A 16010-nucleotide genomic window follows, 5' to 3' on the forward strand; every position below is an offset into this window, starting at 1 on the left:
CATGCACCGCGGTGACGTTCTCGTAAAACCTTTCTGCCTATTCTGTTGTTTATGTTCAACTTTGGAAATGTCAACTTTTTGAGATGCAGTGTTCTTGTGTAAAAGGGATACATTTATGCATCTGGCAACAAGCATTTATTGAAGACTACCTCCCAATACGTCCAAAAGACAGAAGGTGCAAAAGGAATTATGGAGTTTCAGTGAAAAGAGAACACTGGTGTAATTTTATATTTTGCTTGTGATACTCTGCCTCAACCCCACTCTCAGCCACTTCCTACTGAAGTTTCCTAAAACAGCTGATCACTCCAGTCTTTAGAAAGATTTTTCAAAATTAAGTAAATCATGCAATTGTTGTAAATTAGTTCATGTCTTGGCCAACTGCATGCTTGAGCTCCAATGACTATTGCTGGTAGCAGGACAGTGTATGTGGAATTGACTCAAAACAAACTTACAGCTTTTATGATTTTGTAATGAAGCAACATGTTATTCTGTACAGCAGTGTGACTCCCTGATGTGTTTTCTCTTGAGAATTTAGAAAAATTCATGTTAGGCTTTTTAGCACACAGATAGTACTGAGGATCAGTTCATTTTTGTTGACAAAGGAGAGATTACAGGCCTGTTGTTAAATATAGAGAAGAGGGTGCTCCTTTGAGTATTTCCTTTCTTGTCAATCATTTGAAAAGCATAGCTGTCACAGTCAAATGACTCAGTGTCTGCTGATTAATCCTTGTCACACACCAGTGGTGTTCAGCACTGTGGCTGCTGAGCTGTCACTTAACAGCTGACATTAGATAGTGAATCTCACAGAATAATATATTACCATGGCAATAGTGCTATGTTGCAACCTGCTGTGGGGTATTTATAGTAATCTGATGATCAGCTTATCCTCCTTTTGACTTTCACCACAGGGATCGACATCTTATTGTAATTTACATTATTATTGACAACATCTTGCGATATTAGAGTTTATTGTTTTATTTATTTTGAATACAATCGGAGTACAGAATATCTGACACCTCCAGGTGGCTTGGGATAAATGATGAACACCCATACCTCTGAAATTATGTTTATTCAGCAGTCAATATAAGATGTTAGATAAAACATTTTTTGGCACAGTTGCTTAATGATAATAAGCGGTCCTGTTTCTGTGAAGTAATCTAAATAAATATGCAAAAAACATAATTTATTTCCCAAATAAATACAATATAATCTGCAATAAAGATGCACCGCATCTGCATCCCACATTCACCACCTCAGGAAAACAACAACAACAAAAAAAACATAGTTTGTTGTACTTCAGGCAGCTGCAAATGGGTTCAGACCAAATAAAGATCATTGAAGGTGAAGAAGATGCTTCGTGATTCATTTCTACAGCTTAATTTTTTTCTAAAAATCTACTAGGCAATACAACAAGGAGGCATTTGTAGGGCTAGTTGAAGGCTGTACTGTGGGTGTTAGATCAGAAAATGTTACATGGTTTTATGGATAGGTGCAACACAACTTCAAATCCCAACATCTGCTTCAGTTTTATGTCATTGGGGAAAAAACACACAAAAAATTTGCCACTACTTTTCATTTAAATCATTCTTCTCTTTTACACTTGAGTTTCAGATTAGCTAAAAACCTTTGTAAATGTAAACTTCAACAAATTACATCCAGAGACAAGAACTAAACAGGTTATATCACCTGGAACTCGAGATGTGAGATGTTTATGAATGTAACTTTGTGAATTCATCATGTGTGTTGGTTTGACTTGGTATGTTTTGGCAATTATTGTGGATAAATAATTCCAGAGGATTATGGGTAATTACACGTTATACACAGGGTTATTTGGGGAAAGTAGAAAAAAGAGAGCTGTTCTATGGAGAGCAGATGGGGACATTTTGGTATTTTTCTATTGCTAAAGTAAGAGTGTAGTTTTAGGTTTTGAAGCCAGTCCTCATCATTAATCTACACAACATATACACTGTAAAACACACTTATTAAAGATGGGTATCAAACCTGGACCGCTAGAAAATAATTTTCTTTCATTGTTAAAGCCATATCAATAACACTCGTTCTTTCACCTGTGTAATAACACTGCAGTCAGTAACAGTAATGCATAGAAGCAGGGACACAGGTCACAAAGTCATGGTCTGTGATAACAACAGTTTAACACACCTTTAAGTCAATATACTTTCTGCAGACAGCTGATCACGAGACATTATAATCAGGTCAATAGGTCAAACTGTCCTGTGCAGAACTTAAAGTGAACATTGGTACATTGGGCTTTTGTTATTTGTGTTATATTTATGGCTTCAAAATGTATTTGTACAGCACATTTCTCCATGAAAAGTGGCTTTGGTCATAACAACCCCTTAAACTACAAGATTTGAACTTACTGAAGTGAACACCCATGGGACATGCAGTAACAGCAAAGATCTAGTCCACCATGACTCATCATCATGAGTCTATAGCATGTAATTACTATTCATCTACAAAATGCAAACATAATGTTTCTACATTGTTGTTACACCACAGTTTACAGTGTTACTACACAGATAGAAAAGATAAAAACTTTTTGGTATCAACAGTCATTTTCTGCCTTTTTACATAACATCTCAACATAATACTTGCTATCCATGTGATTTGGTCCCAACTTGAAGTGACACATGACCAAATGTCAGTCTATCAAAAAAGGCTACTGTGGAGCAGCCATGAACAGCCTCTCCTCCAACCTTTGAGATGATATTCCATAGTTTGTCTTTGAACAGCATCCATGTTTGACTCTTCCAACAGGGTCTGAGAGCAGCATGTACAAGTGACAAGTTCATTTCTCTGGGTCATACGCAACCACAATTTTTTGCTGACACATTCTGTATTGTGTGATAGCGGCTGTTGTTGTCCAGAAAGGAAAAGTCCTTTTCGAAAGCAGTCGGTCGGCAGCAGGGCCCATTGATAACTTTGTCCTTGCGGCCTTTCTTCTTGAAGCCTGTCTGCATCATATGCTGCATTGTGATGTCATAGTTATGCCGGTGGGCTGTGCATTTACCACTGCAGTAACGCAACAGCACTGTCTCATCGCTCTCATAGCCGAGACCCAGTTCACTCACTGTCAGTTCCAGCTCCCTCAGAGTGCAGGGTTTTTGTCTGCGGGCTCTTTTAGTCCTTCGGGCCTGGTTCTCAGCCAGGCGTCGGCTCTTCCCCTTCTTCCTGTCTAGCAAGGTTCCGATCACATGCTGAAGCTCGCCCTCCGTGAAGCTCTGGAACATCATGGAAACTGACAGGGACGAGGTAAAACATTATTTACAGGTGACAGAGGAAGGCATTATCTGATTTCTGTGTAATTTTGTGGTTAACATTTTCAACAATCAGAAATGTCAACAGAACAGATGGTTTACAGTGGTAGCTGGCAAGATAATAAAAGTCAGGAGCAAAGACAGAAATGTATTATCTGATGTCATGACAGCTACAAACTGCTCTTATCATTACAAGCATAACAAAGTGTTTTAATTCCATGGAACCAATTTTGTTGATGAATGGCCATCAATGAGGCCGTGTAAAAAGAAAACAAAATGCAATATATAATTTTCCCTGGAACTTCTAGTGGTTCTATGGAGAGCCAATGAACTATGAAGTGCTAATTGATACCATGTTAGTCTAAGACACTTAAACCTGTTCTATAAACAACAGAGTCAGGTACTAAGTGTTCTGTCTGAACCCTGGCAACCCTTTCACACGACACCTTATTTCAGAGCAGACATGTAAGGAAGAAAATAACAGTTTATCTTACACTCTGAGAGGACGACGTTCATGTCGTCTGCTGAGCGGATCCTCCGATGAAGACCACCCATCTGCTGGGGCGACACTCTGGGTCCTGCTAAGGATGATGATGATGATGATGATGATGATGACGACGATGAGGTTCTAGATGTTGATTCTAATGATGAAGATGGTCTTGATGAGGATGAAGATGTGTGTGGATATTCTGTCTTAAGTTTGAACTGTCCGCCAGTGGCCATGTTTCTAACAAGGATGGTGGACAGGGCTGCACCACAGAGCATGAAGGCAAAAGTAGCACCTTTCCATAACTTCATCTTAGAACGTGGAGGAGCATTGAAACTCTATCGAGAGAGAAGCAGAATGTACATCAGACATGGTTAAACAGTCTCTTCTTCAATTATGTAAACCATCTTTTCAAGTTGTCACATTAAAGCACAGACAGAACAATGCCGTAATTCTTATCTCTTTTACCATCACATTTCTATGACCTTTCCACAAATCCATTACTCTCAACTGGTGTTTTTTTTAACAGGGCTTTTATTTTACCATCAGTTTACTTTTTCTGATTTTGCTGTCAGCTCATTTTCACTTTAAGTGGGTTCATGATCCAGGAGCCCGACTTGCTCTTCACTTGCTGACAACTGAGAATGCAGTGTGTGTATAAAGTTGTATCGCTGCAGCCTGAGGACGAAAACACGTCTGCAATTTCTTATTTGAACCAAAGGCAAGCTAGAAGCATTTTATAACTCCTCACTGCTTGAAACTTGTTAAAAACTTTATCTAATTTATCAAAAGCACATGTAAATGAGAATATGAGCTCCTTGTCATGATTTCTGTTGAGAAACTTATATTCTGGAAATCTCCTTTTCAAAAGAGGAAATGCATTCCTTTCTCTACATGAATCTTATAAACCACACCTATTGCAATACAATGTATGCAGAGATCTCACTGAGCATGTGTGCTTGTGCATCCCTTTATCTTAGACAGCTCCTCCCTTTCAACAGCTTTGACACTACAGCAGCCACAAAACTCAATTTGGAGAATTTCTCTCTTACGTTTTCTTCTGCCTTGTTGTGAAGCTACTGGTATTTGTGACATTTTACAAGCTCATTTCTTTGCATTTTTCATATCATGTCACCAATGAGCAAAACATCTCCCCAGAGCCGGAAACGGTATACTGTCAGTGACTAACAGCAAATCCAGACCAGCCGTACAAAGTGTTCTGCCAGACTGGATTCTGTAGTATACATATACAGGCTGCTCAACTGTTTACAATGAGACAAAATGACACATATTTCTGTCTGGTTTACTGAATATTTTCTGTTAGTGTTCACTATGAGTGGGTAGCTCCTGTAGATCACAGTAAACAAGACAGTTTGTAAAAAAATAAAAAGTAAGAAACTGGTAAAAATAGGTTTTCTTGTGTGGTTCAACTTTTTTGCCGTTGAGTAAGTAAAACAAAAAAGAAGAACTACAGACAGATTCAGAAAGTACTCCTCTGCATCTGAGTGTTTTGGACACCGCAGAGAGAAAATACAAAGAGACTGCACACATGAGCTGCAGTGGTGTAAACAGCATATAAACAGGTATAACCAGTCCTATCAGTCAAGGCTTGACTCATCACTCATAATTCCATATGGGTTTGACATGGTAGGCAGCCTCCACACAATGAAGGGGTAGAATGGTATTCATTTGAAAGTCAAACATTTCAGCTAACAACCTCATTTGCACAATCAAACGTGGAACTGCTCCTGCAGAACATTATATGCTGCCTGGCTATATGTCTCAAGTTCATTTCTCACTGTTATATTCAATCACCAGACATGATATGTAGTAGCCTCAATGGAAACTTTCATTTTGTTTCTGTTGGTTCGTCACCAACTCCTGACACCAAAATCTTACTGGTCCTGCTCTAACTATGATAAATTCTCCATTTCTAAAGGGCTGGTTTGTTATGATAAACAATTAAGAATGAGATCATTGTTTTCTTATGCTATTAATAGGTCATTTTGGGACAATTACTCATCCTTGGAATTAGCTATTTCACACAGCAGAGATACATCAGTGTCCTCAACCCGTTTGCTGTGTCTCTCTTGATAAAACAATTACCTCGTAAATAAAATGAGTCTGCCAATGTATCACATCTGACACTGGACGAAGCTTGGTCATCAAACACTGATCTCATTTCCCCCGAAGACACCTTAATTGTCATATTGCTCCACTTAGAAACACATTAGTCACATCTGCAGTCAATTGGTGCCAATAAAAGTGCCAGTGAGCATTCGGCAGCTTGTTCAGATGATCACGGCTTGATTAATCAGCACAGACATTTAATATCTACCACGCTGCTACAGACATAATATACAGATATTGACGGGGAGAGGAGCACTGGTGTTTTCTTAGGAGAGCACTGGAAAGACATCAATAAAGAGTTCACTTTCTGAAAAGACAAATGCTGCTGTCTTCAAGAAAACAGAGAAAAGCACCAACGCAGAGGATAGTGGAAACCCAGAGGACTCTCCAGCAGAAGGAAACCCATCCTCAAACTGAGACATAAAAGTACAGATGAGTCGCAAAGACAACAAAACCAGCTCTCACAGATCCACAAATGTCAGGCCCTCACAGAGCATCATGGGCGGATGTGTCTATGCACGCTTCAGTGTGTAGAGATGAAGGCCAGTTGAATATGTGAGGCCCAAAACAAATAGAGAAAATCATCTATTCACACAGAGAAAGCGTTTGCAGGCATGGAAGACTTCATAACAACTTTGTGTTTTTAGAGATTGGAGTAAATATGAGGTATGTATGTTTGCTGTCAGCCATACGTCACCTGAAGAGAGAAACAGTCCCACAAGGTCATTAACATGTTTGAGGCAATCATGAAAGTGAACTGTTTAGCCAAGAATTCCTAAGTCTGTCAAAGCCATTTCTGAGGCATTATGTATTCTCCAAAGCATTCATCAGTTGTACAGTTGGAGCCTGACCCTCAACCATCAACCAAGCTCTTGTAGTGACTCAAAGATGGCATTATTTCAAATGAGACAATAAAATAGATGTTTCAAGGAATAATTAGGTCAGTGGCTGTGGTGCTGCTAAGCTGGCGTAATGTAATTACAGCAGCATGGCACTCGTGCCCTCCCCTCCCTCCCGTGCCAGCAGGAAACACTCACAGAATGCCACAGCCTATGGAAGATGAACTAGAGATCTTTCAAAATGGGGATAAGGGGTGTCTGCGGTCAACACTTTTCAGTGAAGCCAGCAGACATGGGGGCTTTTTTGTCCGCTTGTTGGATCTTGACCAATGTGACAAGACGAGATCACAGACAGGCATGAATGAAGAGCTTCTTTGTGCTGGAAAAAACAGATACCAACTTTTATGTGTCACTATTCCATAGACTTTGTTACTATATATTTCCTAATACGGCCGGTTCTGTTTCACTTGCTCTTCCACTGTGACTCATACATACACAAACACACACATACAGCACTGTACAGTGTCATTTTCTCCAAATCATATGACGCAGGTTTGTCTAGAAATTGAGACAATGTTCAACTTCTATTGTTGAATAGACACCCTCTCACTTCCATGATGTACACATGTTCCAGCAGCACTATCTCAAACACTAGATAATCCAGTTTACATAATCCTGCTGCTTCTTGATATCTAGAAATGCCCACAGGTTTAACTATTGTGTATTCGCCACTGAACAACTGAGGCCTCTGCGTACAGAACATTATTACCACGCTGTGTGTTTCAGCTCTGCTCCACCCATGTGACTGGCTGTCTTTGGGTACTTTGAACACACCCCATAAATACCTGAACGGAAAAGATACAGTAGCATAACAAACAGTGGGAAAGCACCTACTGTGTTGTTGCAAGGAAACAACGTGCTTTATGGAGTCCTAGAGAGGCCTTGTCTTGTCTTTTCCTCTTAAGTGAGCATCAGGAGGCCTGGGGACAGCTAGAGAGTGCTTGGGGAGGTAATAGGGACATATTCCAAGATCAGGGCGGGATTAGCACTATGCCTGCCGGCTTTATCTGCAGTCACGTGGGTTAACACTGGTTGCAGTGTTGGTGGCGGGGCACAGGTCTTGCCGTGTGTGTGTATGTGTCTGTGCCTAATCCATCAGACACCTCTAACTCAGGGGAAAGGCCAGCATGCAGGTCCACGCGAAAGACTCCCAACAGGTGTTTCTTCCTCCAAAACCTGCCCCTGCCTTCAAAATGCCAGAATAATGGAGAGGACAAGTGACAAGTTTGGTGAGTTAGATATTTGCGTGGCACCAGGGTGGGCCAAAAACTGTAAATAAAGTGGATGTCCTGAGCCAGGATGGCTGTTCTAAATCCAGCCTTGGTTCTAATGCAACTGAAAAGGCTTAAGTTAGACTGCGCTGTAATTTTACTGGGCAGCCACATTGGTTGGCTCAAGCTCTGCACTCAGTAACCATAGATAATTAAACAAGCCTGTTCCTTGTAGTGAGAGAAGCTGCCGTTCATTATTGAGAAAAAAAAGGGGAAAACAACTGCGGGTAATGGCAGCAACGTAGTGATCATATTTACACCATTCTACAAATTGTAAACATGATTCTTGTATGTCTTTAATCTACTGGGTGTTGGTAAGTAGCTTAAAAAAGCTTCCATTTATTTTGAAGGCCTACTATCATGCCCAGTCGTTACATACAGATTAATCCGTGACCCCACAGTTAGCACGGAATGACACAACTCAGACCTGTTGCAGTTTGGGTGGCATTAATGAGGTGTGAGGGTAGATGCATGTAAAGATGCACATTTGCATCTGTCCAGATATGCCTGTTCATTACTATTATTGGAAGAGTTGAGTCAGAGCATAGTTCTGACATTGCCTTTAAATAGCCCCTATAACTGACAGAGAAGGTTACATGAGCTTGGCAGAGAAACATCCTTGTCTCATAATTTTTGTGTGTGAGCAAGACTGATGTCGTCCTCAGCTACTTTCTAAAAGATGAGTCGATGAGCTGCTATTCTGGCTAATCTCTCTGTGAGAGATCCTCTTTTAGCACAATAGCATCACCTCTAAACCCATGTTAAACATGTTGATGCTTCTGTTATAAAAGTTTGACGGCCATCTGGCACACGCTGAATACCATTTTTAAATATGGCCCACAAGAGCAAGCACAAGCAAGTACAAACATCTGAAATATGATGAGATTTTACACCACTGCTGTCCTACACTTTCTTCATATTACTATGACACAATGTATATCTTTGCATGTATCTGACAAAAAAAGCTGAAGAGACAATGGAGAGAGATGCATCAGTTCACTCTCCCCTTCAGCCTCCTGCAGTTATGACCAGCTTTGGCAGGTTATGAAAGTTGAACGGCTCAATTGACTTTAGATTTAACCTCTATGCAGCCTCTGGAGGTGCAGCTATAATCTCTACGTATAATATAGACTTAGTGGAATGGGGATCATCACTTCAGTAAAATGCTTACAGTGAGTATCATCACAGTTTGCTCCCCTCATATTCATGTTATGTTGTATCCTGAGCGTCTTATTAAATTATTAATTGTGCAGCTCTGCAAAATAAAATAAAAACATACAATCCTGATTGAGGGATCAGTAGACAATAATTCGCTGAAATTCTATTCTAAGATGTCTAAGTCTTGGACCAAATTTTGTAAGGAAAACCATAGTATTTGGAGAGCAATTATGCATGAGAATGAGACACACCATGTTGAACACTACGAAAAAAAGAAACATATTTCTCACTGACAAAATAAAACTTGTTCTATGTGTAGAGGTTGTTCAAATTGTGCAGGAAATTAATATATATCTTTTCTTGTTATTCTTCCAACATAATGGCATGTTCTTCAGTAATCAGTGGTAACCGCTCTGCAAACATTTCGTGACAGGCCCGCAGTGAACTATTGCCATGTGGTTCCAGTAAGGGCCATTTGTTGATACAGATAATCCAACGTTGTGTTTTCTGCCACTCAAGCACTTGGTGAGGCATCTCTGTCAGCAGCACCTAATCCTTCTTCATAAGCGCCGCTTAAACTACAAAGAAGATGTGGTGTTCTTACCGTTTGGCCGGCTAATCCAGACTAGCTGCGTGGCGTCGTCTTCAGCTGACCTCCACAGGCAAGTGGTGGCTGGTAATCCATCATCATCACAGGTGAGGAGTGAGGCAGACTCTGCTTGTTCCCCTGAAATCATACAGCTCTCTGTGTCTGCAAGTAGGGGGAGGTTGTCCTGACGTGATTCAGGTCCAGGGGTTGTTTTATTCTGTATCATATTTACACTCCATAGAACTTCTTTAGTTGCAAAGATCAAAATCAACATTCTTTGAATGCGCATGTGCTTATGGCACTCAGCTAATCCATTCAAAAGAGGAGAGTGAGATGTTTAGCGAAGTCCTTGATGCCATTGGGTTCACTTTATAAAATTCTTCTTCCAGCATGCTTCTCCATACAGAACTCAAACTCCACTTGTGCCAGAAAACCTGAACCTACAACAAAAGAACAGAGCAGAACTGAGGTACAGAGCATGTAATAAACAGATCTTAGAGATATCCTACTTTTATCCCATCTGTTTGGAGACAAAGCATTTTACTCAATGGAACAGCACTGATGGGCAGGATAATGGCACATCTCCTTACCCTCTTTCCAGCCAGCAGGTCTTCCTTCAGGTCCAACACAGAACTCTACGGTGGAGAAGATGTTAGGGTGAGGAGGGAGAGCGTCGTTGTAAAGTGGAGCACAGGAGCTTCTCTGATTCTCTGCATGCTTCCCCCCCTCAACTGTTGCTCCTCCTCTCCATGTTTTGCTTGGGGCGAGTCGGATTACTCCTGACATGATAATCTCCCTGGCTCTAATCCAGGACACAAAGGCATGCTTGGCCTGAGCAAGGGGCTTACATTCACCTTCTGCCGCAAAAAAAGTCTCCATCTTAAGCAGGCAATTGGTTAAAAGCCTCAATTGGGCAGATCAGTGCAGTTCGAGGGGTCTGCCAAAGCGAGGGTCTTCCAATCGTTTAGGGGGAATTAAGAAAGTTCACAATTGGTTTAAGTGGTGCTAAGACAACATTAACCCCAGTTAAATGGATTATCACAGCAGGAGTATTTCATGATGATTCAACAGTTGGCCAGAGATAAAACCAAGGCTGTTGTTGTTGTGGATCTCACATTCACATCTCCTCCAATGCAAAGTAGTATTTTAGCCCTTGAGCCTTGAGCAGCAAATGAGAAGCGACGGTTGTGCTTTTGAAGTATCAGGCATTCCAGAGTGCAATCTAAATAAATCCCCATTCACAGAGAAATGTCAGGTGTGTGGGGTCTAGTAATGTATAACAAAGGACAACCAGTTTAGAGGAGTGAGCAAATGCACAAGGGATGGGGAGATGAGAGGAAACCTTACAGTGCCGTCTGAGAACATAAACCAGTCAAATCTACAGGAACACGGTTTGTCCAAACAGAACTCATGGTTCAGAATTGAGTCTGGAACCAAAGATGGTGAAATGAAGCAACAGTCTCCATACTGAAGTCAGCATCACAACAGGAAACATTTCTTGCTAACAAATATCTCATTCTAGAAACATGACTCATTCTGATATCCTCGGGCCAAATTATACACAAATCATGCTTTGCAAAGTTCCACTAGAGAGGAAGACGTGGCCAAGAGAGAACTTCCTTGGACTTAAAATTCCTTCAATGTTGACTGAGAGAAAGGGGTAAAACCAAAGGAATCTTTACCAAACCTTTGTGTCATACCAGCAATGTTTATTAATGGATAATCTCAAGTTGTTATCACAGTGATGTAAAGGATAGATTTCTCTTATAATCTAAACTGATACCAGCACATATAGTATTTCCTTTTTCACAGCCTTTAACAACTAGAAGAATAAAGCTCCCACAAATGAAGAAAAGACTTCCAATCACCTTCTCACTGAGAATACTTTGGTGACTGGCAGCAGGTGCAAAATCATCTAAATTCGACCTGAGAAAATACTCAGAAAACATGAGAACAGTCATTGACACACACCTCAATGATAAGACACGAGAGCAGATGTGAATAAATAATGATTTCCAGTGACCATGGGATATAGTGCTTTTCTAGCCTTAAAGAGAAACCATCAAGCCAGAAACATTTCCTGACAGCAGGCAGGAACATTTCTCCTTGATACATATTGTTCACAGATGTGTGAAGTTTTCTTAGACCAGCCTGCACTGCAATAAAAGACAGCTGTTAATTGGTAAATCAAGTCAGAGACTGCACAAGTGAAACATTTTATCTGTATACAATGAAAAGTTTCACTCAACAGCTAAGATTACTCCAGTCATGATGAGAGTCTGACATTTGAGAAAGAGAGAAAAAAAACCCAAGAAAGTATGTTTCAAATTTCAATATGACAGAATCCCATACACACTGGATTAAGTCCTTTCCACTGGGCGTGGATAAGTGAAGAAACACATTTTGTTTAAGTTTGGGCAAGAATTTAAGGAAGCCCTCAATCAGTAACACTATAAACAGACCATTCCAGTTGAGGTGTCATTAGAACGGCTGGAAATAAGGCGCAAATGTTGCTACTATGCTCGTCTTGCGCAAGATGTGGTTTGATGATTGGACAAGTAGCCTTAAGCCAAATGTCATCTCAGTGAGTGGAAAACTACTTCTTAGAGAACCAAAATCTAAACAGGCAGTTGTGAAAAAGATACAGTTGGACAATGAGGGCTTTTTTCTGAATGTTTCATGTTGAAAGATGACCTTTCTTTCTCTGAGAAAGTGGTAACAAGGTAAATCCATCCTGGCCAAAGAAAAAATATACATTTCAATTTGCAATTGCGACCAGACGGGCTGAGGCCCCAGGACTGCAGAGGAAACTTGTGTTTCAAAAGAGACACATATAGACTCTTTTTATGTCAGCTCTTAAACACCTCAGTTTAGCTTAAAAATGTGTATGTCCAGCTAGTATACACTGTAATCTGTTTACTTCCTACAAAACTGGACTGTGCAGAACAATGTCAATGTTCAGGATAACACGCTTGTAAACATAGCTAAATGCTGCCCCCAATTGTCAGTGGTTGATAACTACATGCCATCCGGAATAAACACCCATTTGTTGACAGTGATGACAATACTTCAAAAGCGTTTGTTGTTTAATGCAGAAGCTATTTTATTGTCTTTCACAGCTTTTAAATCTTTGTTGAAAAATACTGCTTCACAAATTTGCTAATCTTGCTCCATGGAAGGGAGTCTGATCTCCTTCTGCTGCCATAGACTCCTTCTGCCCTGAAAACCCTTAGTGGCATCAGGGTCGAAAGGCTGCCGCAGCACTGTTTGCATCAGCCAGGGTGCGTTCATGTGTCTCATCACCTTTGGGTTTAAAGCATCTGCTGCTAATTTGTGCCTGAGCACCCACGGGCTCTGGGAACTCTCTTTACCATAGTCTCCAGAGCACCAGCTCATCTTACTGTACCTCTGATTCAATCCAGAGAAAAACACTTGCCATCACAGCTAGAGAACATCTGGTCAGAGGTTCTCCAAATGGCGTTATCTGAGGATGTTTGGGGCGGATGTGTGCGTCCAGTTTTGTCAGAAACCTTAACTGGTGAAGATGGTTCCTTGCAGTCCTTGAAGTTTTCTAGTGGATGTTCTTGAAAAGGTGAGTTCTCCATAAAGTAGTCTCCACTGCTTTCTTCTGATAATTTGTCTTCATTAAAGTAATGTGTTGCCTTGAATCCCAAAGGCACCACATGTATGCCCTTCCCTTTGGATTTCTCCTCTTCTGCTTTCAGGGCATTGAAGGCCTCACGAACTGCCTCCAAGCGATCAAACTTTACCACCGCACATAAATGCTGGCCAAGCTCTTTGTGGCGTTTTGCATAACACTGCAGCTCCCTGGGAAGCTCTTCACCAGGATGCAGGATCCAAACTGAAGTAACAGAGCCATAAATACTGAACCTTTGCAGGACCCTTTCTGAGAGTGAAGGATGCTCCGGGACCCTGGCTGCTCCGTCTTCTCTGTTTTGGTCCTCAAAAATATTCCAGGTGAGTAAGAGTTTGCTGGTGGGAGAGCACAGCAGCCACCGTGGAAGCGGCTTTATGCGCCTCACTTTGGTGCATTCATCATTCACTTCCAGAAGGTCTGAGTATGTTGCTGCTACTAGAGTCATGTCCCAGTTTTTGGTCAGGGCCTTTATCTGTGACAAACATTGGACACCTGGAATGTCAGCACAAAAGAAAGCACACAAAATCGTGCTAAAACCACGAAAATATTATTTACATTTTTCAAACAAGTAAGAAGCTTGAGACTGACGTAACCTTGCTTGGTCTTCTGCACATGCTTCGGCAGAAATCCGTCTTCTGCCAGGTGAGTGTCAGAGAATAAATCCTCCAGTATGTTTTTAATCTTCAAGCAGAGCAACCCAACTTCACAGTTTTCATCATCTTGGGCAGTTTGTGCATCATCTCTACAAAACATAACTCATCATCATGATATGCTCCACAATCAACCATGTAGTTTAGTCAAACATATCTTTTCAGCTCTTTGGATTACTCATGATGTACACAGCATACTAAGCTTGTTGTTTGCTATAGTTTCTTAGTAAAATAAAGACCGATCCCAAGAAAAACCAAACAGGATATACAAAAATGATATTAACAGTAAAAAAAATCACATGGGCACCTTTCATACAGCACTGATGGCAGTTGGTCTTAAGGGATTCTAAACAACATTTTGTAAAATGTCAAAACCAAATTCTACATTTTACATTGTACACTTGCATTCAAAACGATTCTAAAAAATTCTAAAACTGCTTGCTGCCCAAAACAACTGACTGAAAGTCAACTCTGCACAACAGAAACAATGTATATCCACCAATACAAAGAAGCCTACCTTTATAGGTGGGAATTTCTGCAAAACAGTTTTGAGTACTATTATACCAAAAAAAAATCATGATACTGCAGTGCAAAAAATGCTCCTCTCAAAACATGAAAAAAAACCCACACTTATTTCAAAGAACTTTTACGTTGAAATAAGTGAAAAAATCTGCCAATAGAACAAGTGAAAAATGACTTGGTAAGATTTCTTGAAATAAGATATGATATTTAGAATATTGAGATCTTAAAATTAGCTGGAAAACTTATTTTTAACTCTATTTTACCAGGATTGTCAAGCTTAGGTGTCTTAACCCTCCTGTTGTCCTCATTTACAGCACCAAAAAATATTGTTGCCTTGTCTGAAAAAAATCCAAAAATTCAGCAAATTTGTAATAATTTGCAAAATCTTCAGGAAGAAAATTCCTTAAAAGTTTCCCTTAAAAGTTTTATTTTTTTAAATATCCAAATTTGGCAAGAAATAAAAAAAAAAAAAAAAAAAAATGAAAATTGTAAATATTTTCAAAAAATGAATAAAAATCTTCCAAAAAAATCTAAAAATATCTAAAGTGATTATATATTTATCAGTAAAATGTTTTTTAAAAATATTTTCTTTTAGAATATTTAGAAAAAATCAATCAAAATCCATTTTTCTGAATGTTCTTAAAGACATTTTTTTTAACATTTAACCTTTTTTAAACATTTCCTTTTTTTGACCAAAAATGTTCAAAATTTTCCCCCAAAATTTTGAAAATGTGGAAGTTTTCACTGTGAAAATATAGATATTTTTTCACATTTTTAAACTTTAAAACGGGTCAATTTGACCCGCAGGATGACATGAGGGTTAAAACAAGAAAATTTCAAGATTGCTTGATTTAAGATAATTAAGATGCGTCGTCCTAAAACAAGTCCCTCCATCCTGCTGAAATGTTACTTCTTAAGTGAATTTATCTTAAATCAAGTGAGATGACACGTTTTGACTAAAAATATGACAAATAGACTTGGTACGATTTTGAGTTTTTGCAGTGTGTTTCACCCTAAATATTGGATCCATAGCATCACATAGGTAAAAAGCAACATCAACAACAACAACAATACAATAAAATGACCATCCAGCTTTGCATCCTGTTTGTGTTCTTTCATCTTGATATAATCCTTCCTGCTCAGCAAGTCACTGTTACTGCATGCTGACAGCAACAACATATCCATCACTTACTGTCTGAATCCAAGTTTTAATCCTTTGCATTTGTTACAGTGCATGATGTATATACAAAACCATTGGAGGCTTTTTCACTGCAACAGTCATCCCCATCTATAGTTTTCCTGTTCGATACAAGCAGTGATTTAACAGGTTGTGTGGGTGTATGGTGAGAACCAAACAGAGCAAGTTAC

At 39.8% G+C, this 16010-nt stretch overlaps 2 protein-coding genes across 2 annotated transcripts; both read right to left on the reverse strand.

Annotated features, from left to right (window-relative positions):
- Positions 1-985: 985 nt before the first annotated feature.
- Positions 986-9907, reverse strand: LOC110957594 (neurturin). Its single transcript, XM_022203696.2, has 3 exons — positions 9828-9907; positions 3773-4103; positions 986-3259 (listed from the first exon to the last, which is right to left on the reverse strand). The coding sequence occupies exons 2-3, from the start codon at positions 4074-4076 to the stop codon at positions 2823-2825; spliced, it is 741 nt and encodes a 246-aa protein (XP_022059388.1). The 5' UTR covers positions 4077-4103; positions 9828-9907; the 3' UTR covers positions 986-2822.
- A 3161-nt stretch (positions 9908-13068) lies between these two features.
- Positions 13069-14223, reverse strand: LOC110957593 (la-related protein 6-like). Its single transcript, XM_022203695.2, has 2 exons — positions 14026-14223; positions 13069-13942 (listed from the first exon to the last, which is right to left on the reverse strand). Exons 1-2 carry the CDS (start codon positions 14221-14223, stop codon positions 13226-13228), a joined length of 915 nt encoding a protein of 304 aa, XP_022059387.2. The 3' UTR covers positions 13069-13225.
- Positions 14224-16010: the final 1787 nt, after the last annotated feature.

Source organism: Acanthochromis polyacanthus, chromosome 9, assembly GCF_021347895.1.
Source record: "Acanthochromis polyacanthus isolate Apoly-LR-REF ecotype Palm Island chromosome 9, KAUST_Apoly_ChrSc, whole genome shotgun sequence".
NCBI lineage: Eukaryota > Metazoa > Chordata > Actinopteri > Pomacentridae > Acanthochromis > Acanthochromis polyacanthus.